General features: G+C 40.8%; 1 protein-coding gene across 1 annotated transcript in view; it reads left to right on the forward strand.

Annotated features, from left to right (window-relative positions):
• Nucleotides 1-6,118: 6,118 nt before the first annotated feature.
• MCU (mitochondrial calcium uniporter) overlaps nt 6,119-16,958 on the forward strand; it is a 193,336-nt gene continuing 182,496 nt past the window's right edge. Inside the window, exon 1 of the mRNA XM_034662667.1 lies at nt 6,119-6,292. Coding sequence (XP_034518558.1) covers nt 6,146-6,292 — 147 coding nt within the window. The 5' untranslated portion in view covers nt 6,119-6,145. The remainder of the gene's footprint in view (nt 6,293-16,958) is intronic.

Genomic DNA, 16,958 nt, shown 5'->3' on the forward strand with positions numbered 1-16,958 from the left:
CAGGCTCTTCCGCTATGAGCCTGCTTCTTCCTCTCCCACTCCCCCCTGCCTGTGTTCCCTCTCTCGCTGGCTGTCTCTATCTCTGTCGAATGAATAAATAAAAATCTTTAAAAAAAAAAAAAGAATGATTTGTTAATAATTATTATCTCTTTGAGTCATTTTCTTCCCCTTTTCACTCTTTTAAGCCGTTTTTACACTTTCCAAGTCTCGTGCTGCTTTTTATTTCTTAAGCTAGCTTTTATTAAATAAAAGAGAACAAAGCCCTTTTTCTCTCCGCCTTTTCATAAATGTGACCCTTTCTGTCATTCTTTCCTTGATCCTTTCCAAATCAGCAGTGGTTGCCATAAGTGACGGCTGAGAGACAAGATGCCAAGTGCAATGGCTAAATTTAAAGAGCAGTATTCGCACCTGTTGTTAACTGGCAATGACCAGTCTCACGCCCACGGCTTCCTCCACTCTCTGCCTCCTACCAAGTGCAGCCCACAGCCCAGAGTCTTTATGCGTTCACATATAAATAAGTACCGATGAAGACTATATGTATGATATCAAAATGGAGAATGAATATAGCATTTGACACTAAACTTGTTTAGTTTCAGAGGAGATGAAATTTGGGCAACACTCAGCATAATATAAAGATGAATCTGACCTTGAAGTAGGTAGACTAATGTGGCTAGGTATTTAACAAATTTTTGAAGACTTTTAATGGACTATTTCACCCCAGAATAATTTTGTTAGATCTCCCATACTTTGTGACAATATTTTGGCTATTATCATTGGGAGGGTCCTATTAATTTAAAGGTGGTGTGAAAGAGGCAATCCCAGAAGTCCTTATCATCATCTAAAGAGTTAGCTTAAATTAGTTTGCCAGACTGACAACACTAACATGGAAGAGTCCTGTAAGAGAAATATAGAAACATAAATAATTTTGATACAAATTGTACTTAGAAGATGAGAGAAGGGTACTGTGGCCCAGCCAACCAGATTAGTCTATTCAAATAGGTCTGATAACCAAGGGAGTGTGGCTGACCTCATTGTCAGATCAGCTCACATCAAGTACCCAAATACTATGATACAAAGTCAAACAATAAATTATGAGAGTTTAATTTTACCTGGACATTTAATCTCAGAGGAGACAAAGCTGGTCTTCAAAAGAGTAGAACAGGTGGCTTATAGAGACAGTAGGAGCAGAGTTGAAGGTTGAAATGTCAGGGGATATTCAGGGTATAGGTAGTAAATACCTGGAGATTGCTAAGAGAGGGGAGGACCTTACCAATTTGGATTTTGTTAGAATTCAGTCTTGTCAGAGCATGTTCTTATGATTTTTTGGCACCTTTGGGTACTCTGGAATGGTGTTCAGTTCCATCAGAATGTGTTGAGGGGCACCTGGGTGGCTCACTCAGCTAAGTGTCTGCCTTTGGCTTGGGTCATGATCTCAGGGTCTTGGGATCAAGCCCCACTTCAGGCTCCCTGTTCAGTGGGGAGTCTGCTTCTCCCTCTTCCCCAACTCATTCTTTCTCTCAAATAAATAAGTAAAATCTTAAGAAAAAAAAAAGAAAGAATGTCTGTTGAATTCCTATGCTGAATTCTTATGGAGGTGTGGTTTATTTGAGTGCAAAATTAGTGTTCTGCCTCTTTGAGTCACTTCGGGTAGAGGCAAAAGACTTCCTGGTTCCAAAGGTCTAGTAACTAGCAAAGGCTGTAGGAAGCCGCAACCAATCCAACACAAAAGGGACAGCACTAATGTTTGCTGCCAACCTCTCAGATCTTAAGAAACATGAACAAAGACAGTCCTATTTGAACAAGCCCTGCCCTTCTCAACTCAATGTTTTCCTGGTGTTCTGCTCTTGATAGAAGAAAACTTGCAGATTGGAAAGAATGTTAGATTATAGGGTCGCCAAGTTACAAAATGAATGTGGAGTCAGTCATTCCTTGGAGGCCAAGGCATGAGGCTCCCGCCACACAAAAATTTTAAGAGGTCATATGTAAATACTTCTATGTAAATTATGTATGTAAAGTATTTACATAATCCAGTGTAAGGCTATAGTCTATATTAGAGTAAAGGGGATGGGGTGCCTCGGTGGCTCAGTTGGTTGGGCGGCTGCCTCTGGCCCGGGTCATGGTCTCAGGGTCCTGGGATCAAGCCCCACATTGGGCTCCCTGCTGAGCAGAGAGCCTGTTTTCTCCCTCTCCTCCCTGTTTGTGCTCTCTCTCGCTGTCTCTCTCTCTCAAATAAATAAATAAAATCTTTTTTTAAAAAAAGGTTTAGAGTAAAGGGGATGGGAATATTAGGGGAAGAAAAGGAGAGAAATAAAAATGAGGAGGGAAAAAATGTGTGTTCAATGAAGTGAGACTAGATGTGGATATAGACAGGAAGTGATATGTGGTGGGGTTTACGAGGAGTTCAACCCTTCTTGGCTACACTTACTAGAAATACATCTGGTCCAGGAAAGCTGAAAAAAAACCCAACGTAACAGATTACAGAAACAAAGAAGTCATAGGAAAGTGAGTGGTGGTGATGGCATGATGGCTGCAGATGGGAAGGGGTAGAAAAATGGGAATAATGACATCTGGGAAGATAGTGAACCCCAAATAGCCAGAAAACAGATCTAGGCTGTGATTTATGATATGATAAATATTTGAAGGTAAAACCCTTTCCTTTTGCTCTCCTTCTTCATACACTTTTTTCCTGTTCTTTAAAAATTGCTGATCTCACTTGCATAGTAATTCACACCATCTGTGAACCATGAAACACAGCCCCCAGACCTCTAAGCAGATCCCTGTCATGGTTTCTTGCCCATGTCAATGAACTGTGTGCATCACCTATCCTGGCTATTCTGGAATGCTTTTAGGTAAATCCTCCATTGAGTTGAGTCATAATTGGGAGCTGACTTCAGTATACATTTTAGTAGGGAGCCTAGTTAGGGTTTCATGCTCCAGGAAATCTGTTCTGATTAGTTTTAGCTAAAAAAAGATCAACCTGTTTTAAGGATTGGCACAGAAAACAACTCTGTGGCCATGTAGATTTCAGTGACCATGTTTTTATAATGATAAAAATAACATGCAGATGGGAAAATGTTAAACCATTTAATAGAGTAGCTACCCCTCAAAAGTCTCCAGAGTTAACATGTTTCTTATTTATTTTTTCAGAAGTCACTATGTACCTGAAATACATATATAACATATAAAAATATATATCAGTAACTTTTATATATGTAAATAACTTTTAAAAGGCTCATCTGTATTAGATGATTACTTTTTAAAAATTACATGTTTATTTACTTATTTGTCAGAGAGAGAGAGCACAAACAAAGGGAGCGGCAGCCAGAGGGAGAAGCAGACTCCCTGCTGAGCAAGGGGCCAGATGCAGGACTCCATCCCAGAACCCTGGGATCATGACCTGAGCCGAAGGCAGATGCTTAAACAACTGAGCCACCCAGGTGTCCCACATTGTTACTTTTTTTTTTTATTTTTTATTTATTTATTTTTTTTTTTTTTAAAGATTATTTATTTATTTATCTGACAGAGATAGAGACAGCTAGCGAGAGAGGGAGCACAAGCAGGGGGAGTGGGAGAGGAAGAAGCAGGCTCATAGCAGAGGAGCCTGATGTGGGGCTCGAACCCATAACGCCGGGATCACGCCCTGAGCCGAAGGCAGATGCTTAACCGCTGTGCCACCCAGGCGCCCCCATTGTTACTTTTTTAAAGTATAGATGGAATAATTCATTTTGTTAATGGTTGTATAATATTCTGTCATAGGGTTAGTCTCTTATTAACAAATTCCCTATTACGAAACATTTAGGGTTTCTTCAATTTTTTATTTCAAAAGTTTATTTTTGTGCTTACTTTGCCATCTTTTATAAAAGTATTATCTCCAGAGTGATCAGTGCAGTGTCTGGCATAGTAGGTACTCAATGAATATTAATTCCCTTTCCCTTCATATGTAATTTATTATTTATTTTTTAGGAATGAGGATACTTTCTGTTAAGCCATCTACACTTTCTTAATATGGGACCTGGCCAACCAGCTGATGTGAGATACATCCTTTGCAGTTGTGGAAAAGATTTTATCTGTGAGGAGGTAATTGACCTTTGTATAATTTCTAGCCCGCGATTATTAGAACTCAATTTAGTCAGTGGATCCTCAAATTACACAACCTACCTGGGGTGCATCAGTGGTTTTATCTTGGTAGATAAAAGATGACACCTTTAGTAAATAAGAAGGAAGCTTTTGGTAATCCCTCTAGTTTCAGGTTTATACAGTTAAAAAAAAGCCCTATTTATTGTGGTTCTTTTGCAAATGCACAGGACTAAATCTCAGAACTGCAGGATGCATGTCTAATTTCTGTATTTGGAAAAAATAGGAGAAAGACAATTCCAGTAGGACTTCTCAAAGTATAAGATGGAGATGGAGGGATAATCCTGATTTGTAGGCAGATATGGCAAAGAACAAAAGTAAAATTCATGGTAATCCTAGTAAGAAGGAGGAAATGGCACAGCATTGGTAAATCCATAACATGCAGATGGGATAAATATAGATGGGCAGAAAATGATTGTAAGTGAAATTGTTCCAGGAATGTCACGGATTTCCAGCTGGGGGGGATTAGTGTGTGCAGCTGTTGAATGGGGGTGCTCATCTCGTTCTTGAGCTCTCAGGTTCCACTTGTTGGGCAATAAATGCCTTTTGGGTGAGTGGTGTGATATTCTCACCTGGAGAAGCCAATCATTTTACTGTTCTGGGGTGGGGTGGAAGGATTAAACAAACCAAAAGCTCCATTTCAGTATTTAACAATTCTTGGCTAAGCATATACCATTTCAGTTAAACTTTAAAAAATATTATTAGAACAAGTGATACAATAAAATTGTATGTAGTGTATTTTTGTTTGTTTCAACTTGATCACCTAAGGCTACACTACCAAGATGTTTTCCAAAATTTAGAGTAATGCTTTAAAATTTTTATTTATTTATTTATTTGAGAGAGCAAGCACGAGCAGGGGTGGGGAGACGCAGAGGGAAAGGGAAAAGACTCACCACCTAATAGGGAGCCTGATGCGGGCTTTCCGGGCTCAACCCCACGACCCTGGCATCATTTTCCCAGCGGAAGGCAGACGCTTAACGTACTGAGCCACCCAGGCGCCCTCAGAGTAATACTTTTAGCTGCTTACCAAACTGTTCTCCTGTTTCAGATTTTAAAAGATGTGAGGACTAACCAGCTTATAATAACAGCAAGGAAATCCTCTTCTAAGAAAATACTTTTTTTCACAGTCTTTAATGAGCTTTCTTTATGATCTTGTTTCTTGGGGGAAAGAAGTATTTTTCAAGAGGAAGTGATCAAGGATTATCCCAAAGTGTATCCTAGTGGCTAGTTTATTTAAATTATGAAAATTCATTAAAATAACCTTTATATGACTTTTATTAAATTACCAACACTTTGTTTCCATAGTTTAATAAGCGCACACAAGAAAATTATTATTCCTTCTGAAGAGTGTAAGAGTATCAGTCTAAAAGGTGCTGTAAAAATGAATTGAGTATTTGAAATGTATGTAGGTCTGTTAATTCACCCTGATGGCGTGTACTCATTCTGGGACTTTGATATCATAAGCATTCTACCCCTCCTACATTATGCTACATGTCACGGTCATTAGATCGCCCTTTGATGTAGGGTTAATTTCAGCATATCCAAATACCATCAGTTATGAATGATAACTCTGGGCGTGTCAATGAGAGTTCTAGCATCCTTAATGATTACTAATTTGGTACATATTTTGCCAACTTAGAACACTCACAAAGTACAAAGCTTAGCACAAATATCTGTTTCTCCAGTTACCCTTATCATAGCTCTATCCTTGGTGAAGATTAGCCGAATCGAGTATGCCATCTCTACTGCTGCTATTCTGAGGGGCTCGGGTGCCAATTACCGGTTCCTTAGAATTTGCCCGTAATTGAGTATGTCCCACAATAGGTAACTCTGGAAGTGACAGGCAGCCTCAAGTGTGGTTCTCCCGCCTGTCGATTGGGCCTTGAAGGAAGCTCCGCCTCATCAACTCAGCCAAGGGCGGCAGTTGGTCCGGCGTCGGTGAGTGGCGTGTCTTAGCTCCGCCCCGGCCGTCCGCTGCGCTGCCTGGATCGGCGCCGTTTCCAGTTGAGAGATGGCGGCCGCCGCAGGTAGATCGCTCCTGCTGCTCCTCTCCTCCCGGGGCGGCGGCGGGGGCGCTGGCGGCTGCGGAGCGCTGACTGCCGGCTGCTTCCCCGCGCTGGGCGTCAGCCGCCACCGGCAGCAGCAGCACCACCGGACGGTGAGCGAGCGCGCCCGGCGGCTCCGGGGAGGGCGGGGCGGCGCTGGCGTGAGGGAGCCGCTGGCGGGCAGGCCGCCGGGGCAGCGGGCGAGTTACCTCAACTCGCGGCCGCTCCCGAGCTTGCCGGGCACCGAGAAGCCGCCGTGCCCTTCAGGCGCCTGCGGCGGCGACCAGGAAGGGAGGGAGGGAGGGCGGAGGAAGCAGAGTGGAGGAGGAGGAGGGGCGATGGCGGGGATGTTCCCGCAGGACCCGGGGCACCAGGGCGGGGAAGGGACGGGACTTGAACCTCTCACTGACTCGCCCCCGATCTCGGTCCCTCCCTCCTCTTTTTTTTTTTTTTTTTTAACAGCTCTGCCCCATCGCTCGCGAACTGAGCCCCGTGCAAGTTGTCCCCTTTCCCTCCTCCTCCGGGCGGGTTGGGGTGTCCTGAGTTGCAGCGGCTGCCTAGGGTGTGTGTCAGGAGAGTGGCAGTGCCATGCTTCTGGGCACTGTCTCCGGAGAGCAGCCCAGGACCCCAGCGGGGCCGCTCCCTCGTCCTCTCTCGGCCCTTTGGGAACGGGCAAGAGGGATAATCAAACTTTATCCCCCTCCGTGACTTCCTGCGTGTGTGGGCACGGGGAAGAGCCCCCTCGCGATGGATGCTGCATTGGTTCAGGAGGCAAGCTCCATCCCCTCAGGTCCTTAAAGGTCCTCGGTGGTCGTTTTGGAGGACTGGTTTATCAGCTTGTTCACGCGTGCCTGAAGAAGGAAGGGTGGGCAGCAGGCGGAGGGGAAGTGAATAAGGCAAGTTGTTCACAGAGGCAGGGATTTGGTGGTTGAATTAACCAGTTATTGCTGGATTTCATTGGCTGGCGACGAAGGAGAGTTTCTGTTTGAACAGCCTTGGGATGTATTTGTGAGTGATCGTGAATTCTTTTTTCATTTGCAAGAGATCAACTTGGCATGGAGTTCTTGACCTAACAAGTCAGCGGGTTCTCTTTCCTTGGACTTTCTAGACCTATTTGTGTTGGTCTCTGGCCAACTGTGAGCGAAAGAGTGTAGTTTTTGTTTCCTAGGGCTAAGTTGTACAGTGTGGTAATGAGAGAATCACTGCAGATGGCCTGATAGAAGAAACTAGTACCTTCAGATCTCAACAAATACATCCACCTGTCTTATTCTGCTCGCATAGCTCTTGAGAGGAAGCTGAACTGGAGGTTTTCAGAGAGGATACCCCAAGACTGTTGACAACATGAAATTGTCTGAAAGAGCTATGAAAAGAACTAATGCTCTGTAAATGCAAGATGATATTGTTATTATTAGTCACACGTATGGATCCTATCCTCATTCTTGTGAAGAAAATTTGTACTTCATATTTGGCATACTGACATATTGCTTTGCTGAAGCTTTTGGGTGAGAGCCGAGCTTTTCCACAGTTCAGTTTAGATTTGCATGTTTCATAGCCTCCATTTATGTGTTTTGTTTTCCTAAAAACATAAAGCCATCCAAAAATCTGATGGCATTCCCCTCTCTCTCAAACTATTTAAAGACTTCCCAAGTTGTCTTTATCCCTGTATTTTGCTAATACATCTTTTGACTTTGCACAGTTTGTTTTTAAGGCTATTTGGGTGTGGTATTCATTTAGCATTTTTAAATTTGTGCCTTGTATATTTTCCACTATGCGAATCTGTCAGGCTGTGAGTGTCTTCCTTGTGTGGGTACTTCATGAAAGTGTTCTTCTGTGCTATTCTGGGGTGGGTAAAAGTGATGTGCTGAATTTGTAACTGAAAGCACAGTTAAGTGAAGTGTTATTTCTGAAGGGCTGAGGTGTTATCATGGGAATGTTGACTTGTAAATGAACTTAGAATTGTACGATTTTGAAAAAAGTTGTACCTGATTATTGAAAATATGTAAACAGGTTTTTTTTCTTTTTCTACGATTGCTCTGAAGGCATCCTGTATATAGCTGTCTCCATCTGTTATTCTGTGATTCCTCACAAGACTCAGTTTGAAAGGTATCTCTTCGAGATTTAACTCTTGACATTTTACGCCTGAAATTGAGGCTCAGAAAGGGGAGGGACTTGGCCAGGATTACACAGCTAATATGCAACAGTTTTAGGATTCCCACCCACCCCAGGTATTCTGACCCCCTTATCGTGTTCTTTTCATTCTAAAGTGCAATTGCTCCTTCATAATATTTTCCTCCTTTTCAAAACTACTGTTAGGAAAGTATCGGTATTTTAAAGTCCCATGAATGGGAATTCTCCTGTAAGTAGATGTTTTTGGAGGCAGAGATGTTGAATGAGGCAAATATGGGAACAAACAACTTGCTCTTATAAAGGTCCCTGAGTGACACTAAGGTTGAATCTTGCATAGGACACATTCTGTGCATGTGCAGCAGATGGCACTCTGCATTGGACTAGATCACAAGCCCAGCTTGTGCCACTTTTGTTCTGCTGTAGTAGGTACAGTAAATTAGAGCCAGGGGGACATAACCAGTTATGGTGCTGGTTAATTTTTTGCTTGAGATGCGTGCGTTTTGAAATCTTTTCCAAGTTCACAGAATGAGTCCAAAGCAATACAGTTCAGCTCATTGGTAAATGCGGTTTTGAAGTTATAAGACATAACTTGTCCCTTCCCCACCTTCCTCATTAAAAGATCATACAAATGAGTAAATAGAAATAAAGGTGCAGGGGCTTATTCAATATTTTTAGCACCATCTAGCGTAATTTTTCCTTTCCTGTGTGAAGAGCCTGCTATTGCTCCTCAGCTTGTGACTGTAATGAAGACTGATGTAAAATGTTTGTTGCATGCCTTTCTGTGTGGTTGGTGAAGGTGGCTGCTATTTTCAAGGATGATACTTTGAGGGGAAACTGCCTTTCATCGTGAGCTGGGTAATTGCTGTGCTAAATCAAACTGTCTCACCTCTGATTATGAAAGCCTGACTGTTAACATTTCCTAGTGGTCAACAGCTATGTTGAGTTACTAAATCTCTTGCTTAAGCGTGCCATTGGACTGTTATAGTTTGTGGCCGCCCCTCTCTATTTTACACATTGTAGTTCTTTGGCAGTGATAACATTTCAGTTAAACTTGACAATTTTAACTGAGGTTATATTACCTGACACAGAGGCAAGTCCCAGTTCTTTAATTGGGTTTCTCATGGTCTAGCCCATCTTACTTAGCCAGATCCATCCCAGCACAAATACTCCACTGTACTTAAGCCAATGTTCCATATATCTATATTAAATGTTTATGTAGTTCTTGCAACTGAATTTCAGTCTTAATCACTCCTCTAACCTCAACGGTCCATTTCAGGTAAGAGACTGTGACCTATGACTCCTCTTTGATGCTAACCTCCTCACTTCACAGATGAGGAAACAGACCTAATGGCAACTGAGGGAAGTGACTTATTAGGTGATGTGTGTGGTTTATGACATCTGAGATTAAAATTCTTTAAATGGAGGTGGATTCAAGATATTCTAATCAGAATCTTAATTTGTGTGATTCCTGGCTCTTAATCCCTTTCTGTTGTTCTATTCTGTCCTGTCTAAATTCTGATAGGATTTATTATTAGCAGGACACAGATTGATACTGACTTGTCTTGTATCTAAATATTTCATTTGTGGGTACCTAATCTTACAGGAGAGGTAGGACAGTATTGCATTGTTGTCTCTCATAGACTCCAACACAGTGCTAGGTATATAGGTGACACTTAAACATGCATTACTTGAATATGTACCTTTTTGTCTGCTTGCCAGTGAGAAGGTATGCTTATCCTCTCCCCGAGCACCCTTTCCCCAATTTGACTTGTTTAATGGTCTGTTACTTGAGTACCCATATTTGGGTAGTTGCTTTAACTTTGGTATTGCCATATGGTCTTTGATTGTATATTATACTGCTTTATGATAGTATACCCATAGAGTGGGTACCTTTGGATTAGCTCTGTGGTGGTACTTGCTTTCTGCCCAAAGCCCAGCAAAAGTATGATTAATAGAAATATATGATTGAATCAGGTTCTAGAATTTTTGTTTTTTTAGTCTACTACAATACTAAGATTTTGATAGTTCTGGATAAATATTTAGAACAGACCTTTAAAATTTACTTTTATTATTATTGTTATTTTCTATTGAAATATAGTTGACACACAATGTTACATTAGTTCCAAGAGCAGACTTATTTTTAAGGAAGCAACCATCCTTTTTTTTTTTTTAACGATTTTTTTAATTTATTTGAGAGAGAGAAAGAGCGAGAGAGAGCACGAGTGGGGGGCGGAGGCAGAGGGAGAGGGAAAGCAGACTCCCCCCCCCCCGATTTATAAATTTGGATTTATTCAACAGATTCTGATTATTTGAACTTCTCTGAGTCCCAGGGGGTTCTATTTTGTGCTTTATGGAGCTCTACTCCAAGAGGAAATCTAAGTAGAGAATGCAGCATCAAGAATGGTGTATATCAAAGATAACAAAAAAGATCATTTTTGGTTTTGGGGCTACCTCTTGTTTGAAATCCAGAGTGGTCATGGTCTTCTGCAATAGCACTTCATTGATACCATTATCTGAATAACGGCAGGGATGTTGCTTTCATTTTTTTTTTTAAAGATTTATTTACTTGAGAGAGAAAGAGAGTATGAGATAGGGGAGGGGCAGAGGGAGAGGGAGGACCAGAGGGAGAGGGAAAGGGAGAGGGAATCCTTAAAGACTCCCTGCTGAGCACGGAGCCTGACCTGGGGCTCTATCCCAGGACCCTGAGATCATGACCTGAGCCTAAATCAAGAGCTGGACACTTAACCGACTGAGCCACGCAGGCACCCCTCATTGCTTTTTATATTCTTTGTGCCTCTGTGGGTTTTCTTAAAAATTACTGTGTTTTGTTTTGTTTTGTTTTTTTGTGATTAAGGACAACCCTTAAGATCTTGAGATAATCACTTAAGGGAATCCTCTATTTGACTGATTAATGCTCATGGATATTTTACAAGTAACTACTGGAATAACATGTTATTAGGAAAACTAAGATGTTACCATGGAGGACATGTACTTAAAAAAATTGTAGACTTGAGATCTCAAAAAGACTAGGTTAAGGAACTAGTGCAAGAGTGGTGAAAGGGCTTTAACCTTGGCAGCCCAGCAAGTTACTAAGAGCGGAAAATGGCTCCCCATCTGCTGTCTTTTACATTCAATTCTTTTCCTACGAAATTACACAATTGTGTGTTTTGTTTTAAACACTGTTAAGCAGAGCTGGGTTTTAAAAAGTGAATTGGGGCTATATTCTTTCAGTAAGTGCCTAAACTCAAACCCAATATTGAATAATTACTCCATGATTTAGGTCAAGCTTGATGGCACATGTTAAAAAAAAAACAACAACAAAAACTAGTCCTGTGCATGTTGAATATGCAAGAGAAACTGTCCATTTAATTATTTAACTGCACTTTGTTAAATGCTTGCAGTGAGCAAGCCTGTGTAACATGAAAGTTGACTTCAAGCAAAGTAATTTTAGTAAGTTTAGTGAATTATTAACCCATAAACTGTGTATGGGCTTGAATCTTTTATTTATTTATATATATATTTTTATTTTTAAAGATTTTGTTTATTAGAGAGCACAGCGGAGGGAGGGGGAAGGGGAGAAGGAGAAGCAGACTCCCCACTGAGCAGGGAGCCTCATGTGGGGCTTGATCCCAGGTCTGTGGGATGATGACCTGAACTGAAGGCAGCTGTTTTACCAACTGAGCCACTAGGCACTCCGAATCTTTTATTTTGATAAAAATATAACTTGGTAAATTATATCACCAGCTAGGTCTAATAACATGCTAAAACTGAACTTTTTCTAATGCGGTTCTGGAAAAAAACAGAAAATATGACATTGCATTTTGACATCTCTCTTAAAAATAAGAGCCTTTTCCAATGGTTCTTTAAGGATGTTGATAGTATTTATTAATCAAAAGAGTGGGGTGTTTACTTCTTATACTTTGTTACTGAAGTTTTCAGTTTTTAGTATTTATTGTTTACTTTATTCTTTGGGGAGCATTTGTAATAATCACCAAAGAATTGCTGAGGAATCCATTATGTGTATGAGGCTGTCCAGAGGATATTCTCCTATGTAGTCTTAAACTTTACTGCCTTATAGATTACAAGATTCTTTAGACTTCTTTTTTTGCCTTCTAAGAGAGGCAACGTTGTACTTCTTATCTATAGTACCTGTTGTTACAGGATGTTTAAGAGTATTAATATCTCCTTTAAACTTTAGAGAAAGTTAATGTGACTGATTTTTTTGTGAACAGGAGAGTTAATAGGTTAGCTTGAACTGCCTGACCTGTATGTAGAGGAGTAGATATAGAAGGAAGCATCTAAGATCTGAGGGCATTGTGTTGCCTCATTTAATTCTCACCATAACCCTATGAGAGCCATTATTATCCCAGTTTTATAGATGAGGACATTGAGGGTGAGGTAGGTTCATTTCTTCTTAAGTGTCATAAACTGTTTTAATGCTAAGGATACAGCAGTGGACAAGACATGTTTTGGAGGTGAGATTTAAGTCTAGGTCTGGCGCTGTGTCAGCGTGAGGCCTCCTTCCCTTTTGTCTTCTCCTCAGCCATGTTTCTTTCTCAAGCATCTCCTGCAGTTTTCTTCCAAGAGATCTCACCATCTTTCTGACTACATTTCTGAAATCTCTTTCTCCATCCTCTCCTCCAGGTATTAGGTAATAAGGGTTTAAGGTATTGCTAACTTAGGATCTTTGTAATTTAGCTAAGGATTCTAGAAAGTCCCACCCATTATCAAGCATTGCTTCTATAGCACATTTATAACATTGTCTAGCGTACTCCACAACAGCTCTTCAGGCAAAATGCTACCCCCATTGTACAGATGAGAAATTGAAGACCTAGTAAGAGTAAGTAACCTGGAGCCATTCAGAAAATATCTGTGGAACTACTGTTTATAACACACTGTGCTGGGAAAGAGAGATGCCTCTGAAGTGGTCCAAAGAGGTCACAGTTTGGCCAGGAGACACCGACAAGCCAGACTGTAACTGGTTATTCTTTTCTTCCCCCCCTTACAGGGGTTCACTAGGAGCATTTAGACCTACTCAAAACAATTGGGGAATGTCTCACAAGGGAGGCCTCACTTAAGCTGAAATAGGTGGAAATATAATGTGTGGGGGACTGGAAAGGTGTAGTTCATGTTCTAGAGAGCATCAACATCTGACATGATAGTCTGAGGGAGGAAGATGTATTTGAGAAATGGCCAGTAGTTTGTTATAACTGGAGTATGAGCAAGAATAGGCAGAGGTTAGGCTGGACAGTAGTAGTGATACCAGTAATAATTAATATTAAGTGCACCATGTGTTATGCACTTTACATAGGTAATCTTATTTAATTCTTGTGACACCCTGTGGTTAGGTACTGTTACTATCCTCCTTTTATAGTGAAACTGAGTTATCTTAGATCGCTGGATTTGCCCAGGATCACAGCTGGTAAGTGACAGTCAGTAAATGACTTGCTCAGGATCACACAGCTGCGACTGGTCTATCTGGCAAATAAACCCAAGGGGTCTGGCTCCAGCGCCTATTTCTTAACTACTATGCTGTGGTGAGTGAATCAGACTGTGAAGGGACTTGTGAAGGAGTTGGAATTTTATTATGTAGGTCAGTCGTTGTTTTTTTTTTTTTTTTTTAACTCAACCCACAGTAGAAATACATTTTATATCATGACCCAGAATGTGCATGTGTGTGTAAAAGTAGAAGTTTCACGAAACGGTATTTTTACTATGTATGAGGCACACATAGTTTCTGTGCTGTTTTCCTGAAGAAATACTGGTGGGGACCCATTTAAATTGATTCCACAATTTAAGCCACGGTTTGGAAAGATACTGCTGGTCAATAGGTGAGTGTCTGAAGAATTTCAATGAGGTGAATCACATGATCAGTTTGTGCTTTTTGTTAGGTTACAATAGCAGCTGTGTGAAGGCTGAATTGGAGAGAATGGGACCAGAAAAGCCAAGAGGCCAATAAGGGACATCTTAATGGACCAGGCAAAAGATGCCTGAATGAGGACAGTAGCACTGGGGATAGAAAAAAGGAATAGAGAGAAGGCAGATTTAGGAAATAGAATTGATAGAACTTGATGATTGGGTGTGGACTATCACTCAGCTGGTACTGGGTAGAAAGGTAATTCATTTCAAGGGCTGTCTGATTCTGTTAATAGGTGCTGAAACTTTGTTTCTGGACCTTCTCTGTGTGTTTCTCTTTACAGTCATGTTAAATATGTTTCATTGTTGTGACTGTCGTACCTCTACTTTTGTATATAAAAATGTGCTGACCTGGTTTAATGATTTTTAGATTTGTATATCAGATGCTCACCTTATCCTCATTTTCCTGCCCCCCTCGCCTACCCCATACCATCAGAATCTGAAAGATTCGTACACCAGTATGGAAAAAGTTTACAAAGCATGATGAGCATTCAATAAATCTTTGTTGAAAGTGTGTGTTCTGTGTATTATACTCTTCCAAAGCAGAAACTCTTCACATTACATTAGTTAATTAGAGGAATATTTTTGAGTAATTTCCTTTGACTTTGTTCTCGACTTCGATTTTCCACTTTTGTAATATTTGTTTACCTTTAGGGAATATTGAACATTGTATGTTTGGTGGTCTTTTATATTTAAAACAAACACCTAGCTATTCTTAAGCATGAAACCTTTTCTGAGTAAAATTTTAGCAACCTCCCTTTTCACATTAGAAATGAAGATACGAGATTCCTACTGCTTCTGCCACCCCAGTTCTTCGAGAAGTATAAAAAGTAAAACCACATAATAATCGAGAACGAGTTATATGGAATGATTCTCTAGTATTTTAACTGATTTACTGGATTGCTTTATTTAGAAAGCATATGTTCTTTGGTCTTCTAGGTGTACAAAGGTAAGTATTTGATACCTATGACAATTTTTTATTTGTTTTTAAAAAATATTTTATTAGAGAGACAGTGCATGCAGGGGTGCATGAGTGAGCAGGAGAGGGGCAGAGGAAGAGAGAGAGAGAGAATCTCAAGCAGATTGTGTGCTGAGCTCCATCCCACAATCCCGAGATCCTGACCTGAACTGAAATCAGGAGTTAGCCAATTAACCAACTGAGCCACCCAGGCACCCCAGCTATGACAATTTTTAGAGTCATTACAATATCCGCTTTGTCAGAAGAGATTGTATTTGTCATGGAGTGAGCCTTTTTGAAATCTGTGGGAGCAAAGGATTGTTGTATCATCACAGAATCTTTTATTAGTTTTCTGAGGTAATTAGATAAAAAAAGAGATGGAAGTGGTGTGTGTGTGTGTTTCAATCACCAAAATAAAAGTAAGTAATTGAAGAGCATTAGGTGCCGTATGATATAATAGGAGTCTGGGTTCTGTTCATTCCTCTTCTGTTAACTTGCTATTTGACCTTGGGCAAGTGACTTACCTCTTTGGTATTAATGTTTTGGTCAGTTAAATAAGGATGCTTAATCAGGTGAGCCTACTTCTAGGACATATATCATATTCATATCGTACTTTATAAGTAATTTTTATGTTATTTCATGGTGGTGGGCTTGTATAAAATCACAAACCCAAGTATAATATATTTGCTTATTCTCACAAGGGTCGAGGGCTTGAAGTGAAGAAAAATAGCTTCCATTTCTTTTTCAGGACAGTTTGCATAATTACTTCTGACATCTTGATAGACAATTTACCCTGCATTCCTCTTAAACAGTTCATTATGCCTTAGTCCCACCTTTCTCTTTTGTCTTCTTTTTCCGATCCAAATTACTGAAGGTATGAGGGAAGAGGTGAAGATATGTTGGGGAATCCGGAGAGTTGGAGAGACGGGGGTGGGAAGGAAAGAAGCAGTTAATGTTATAGTGCTGAGGTAAGATGGACTGTTCTCCCCCCCCCCCCCCCCGACGAGATTTTTATTTTTTTGTGGGAAAGAGAAAGAGCACACGCAGGGGAATGGGCAGGGAGAGGGAGAAACAGGCTCCCTGCTGAGCAAGGAGCCCAGGTTCCTGGGATCATGACCGGAGCTGATGGCAGACACTTAACCGACTGAGCCACCCAGATTCCCCAAGATGGACTGTTCTAGTAATTTGTTAATTCTGAGTTGTGGCTTGCCAGTCTGAAACAGAAAATGTTTCTGTTTTCCTTTTTAATTACACTACAGGAATTCTGAGTGTGAAAACTTCAGGTGATAAGTTGCCCATAGTAGTCTATTCTCCCAGACTCTGTGAACTGAGCCTAATACAGTGTCAATAACACTCAGCCAGTGTTAGATAAATGAGAGTCAGTGAGTTAAAAAGTCCTAGAGACCATCATCTGAATCCTCCAGCCCTGTGGATACTGCATCTGTAGATCATCTTGTTCTCTGTGCCTGGATAATACAGTGATGGAAATCATGGAAATTGAAGAAGGAATTACTTTTCTTTGATTCAAGCAGCAGCAGATCATTTTAAAAGAGTTCACAGATTATGCAGAAACAAGCAGGATTATAGAAAATACTAAGTAAAAATAGTGATGGAAAAATATTGTAGTGCTTTCGTGTTATAGGTGATTTAAGAAATTGACACATGCATCTGCCTGGCAAGTATTTGGAGCAGGTAGAGGAGAAGAGGGAAGGGTGAAGGGCTGGGCGCTGCAGAAGAGAGCTTTAAAGGAATACTTTGAAAGAGGTGCTGCCAACTCT

This window comes from Ailuropoda melanoleuca, chromosome 6, assembly GCF_002007445.2.
Source record: "Ailuropoda melanoleuca isolate Jingjing chromosome 6, ASM200744v2, whole genome shotgun sequence".
Taxonomy (NCBI): Eukaryota; Metazoa; Chordata; class Mammalia; order Carnivora; family Ursidae; genus Ailuropoda; species Ailuropoda melanoleuca.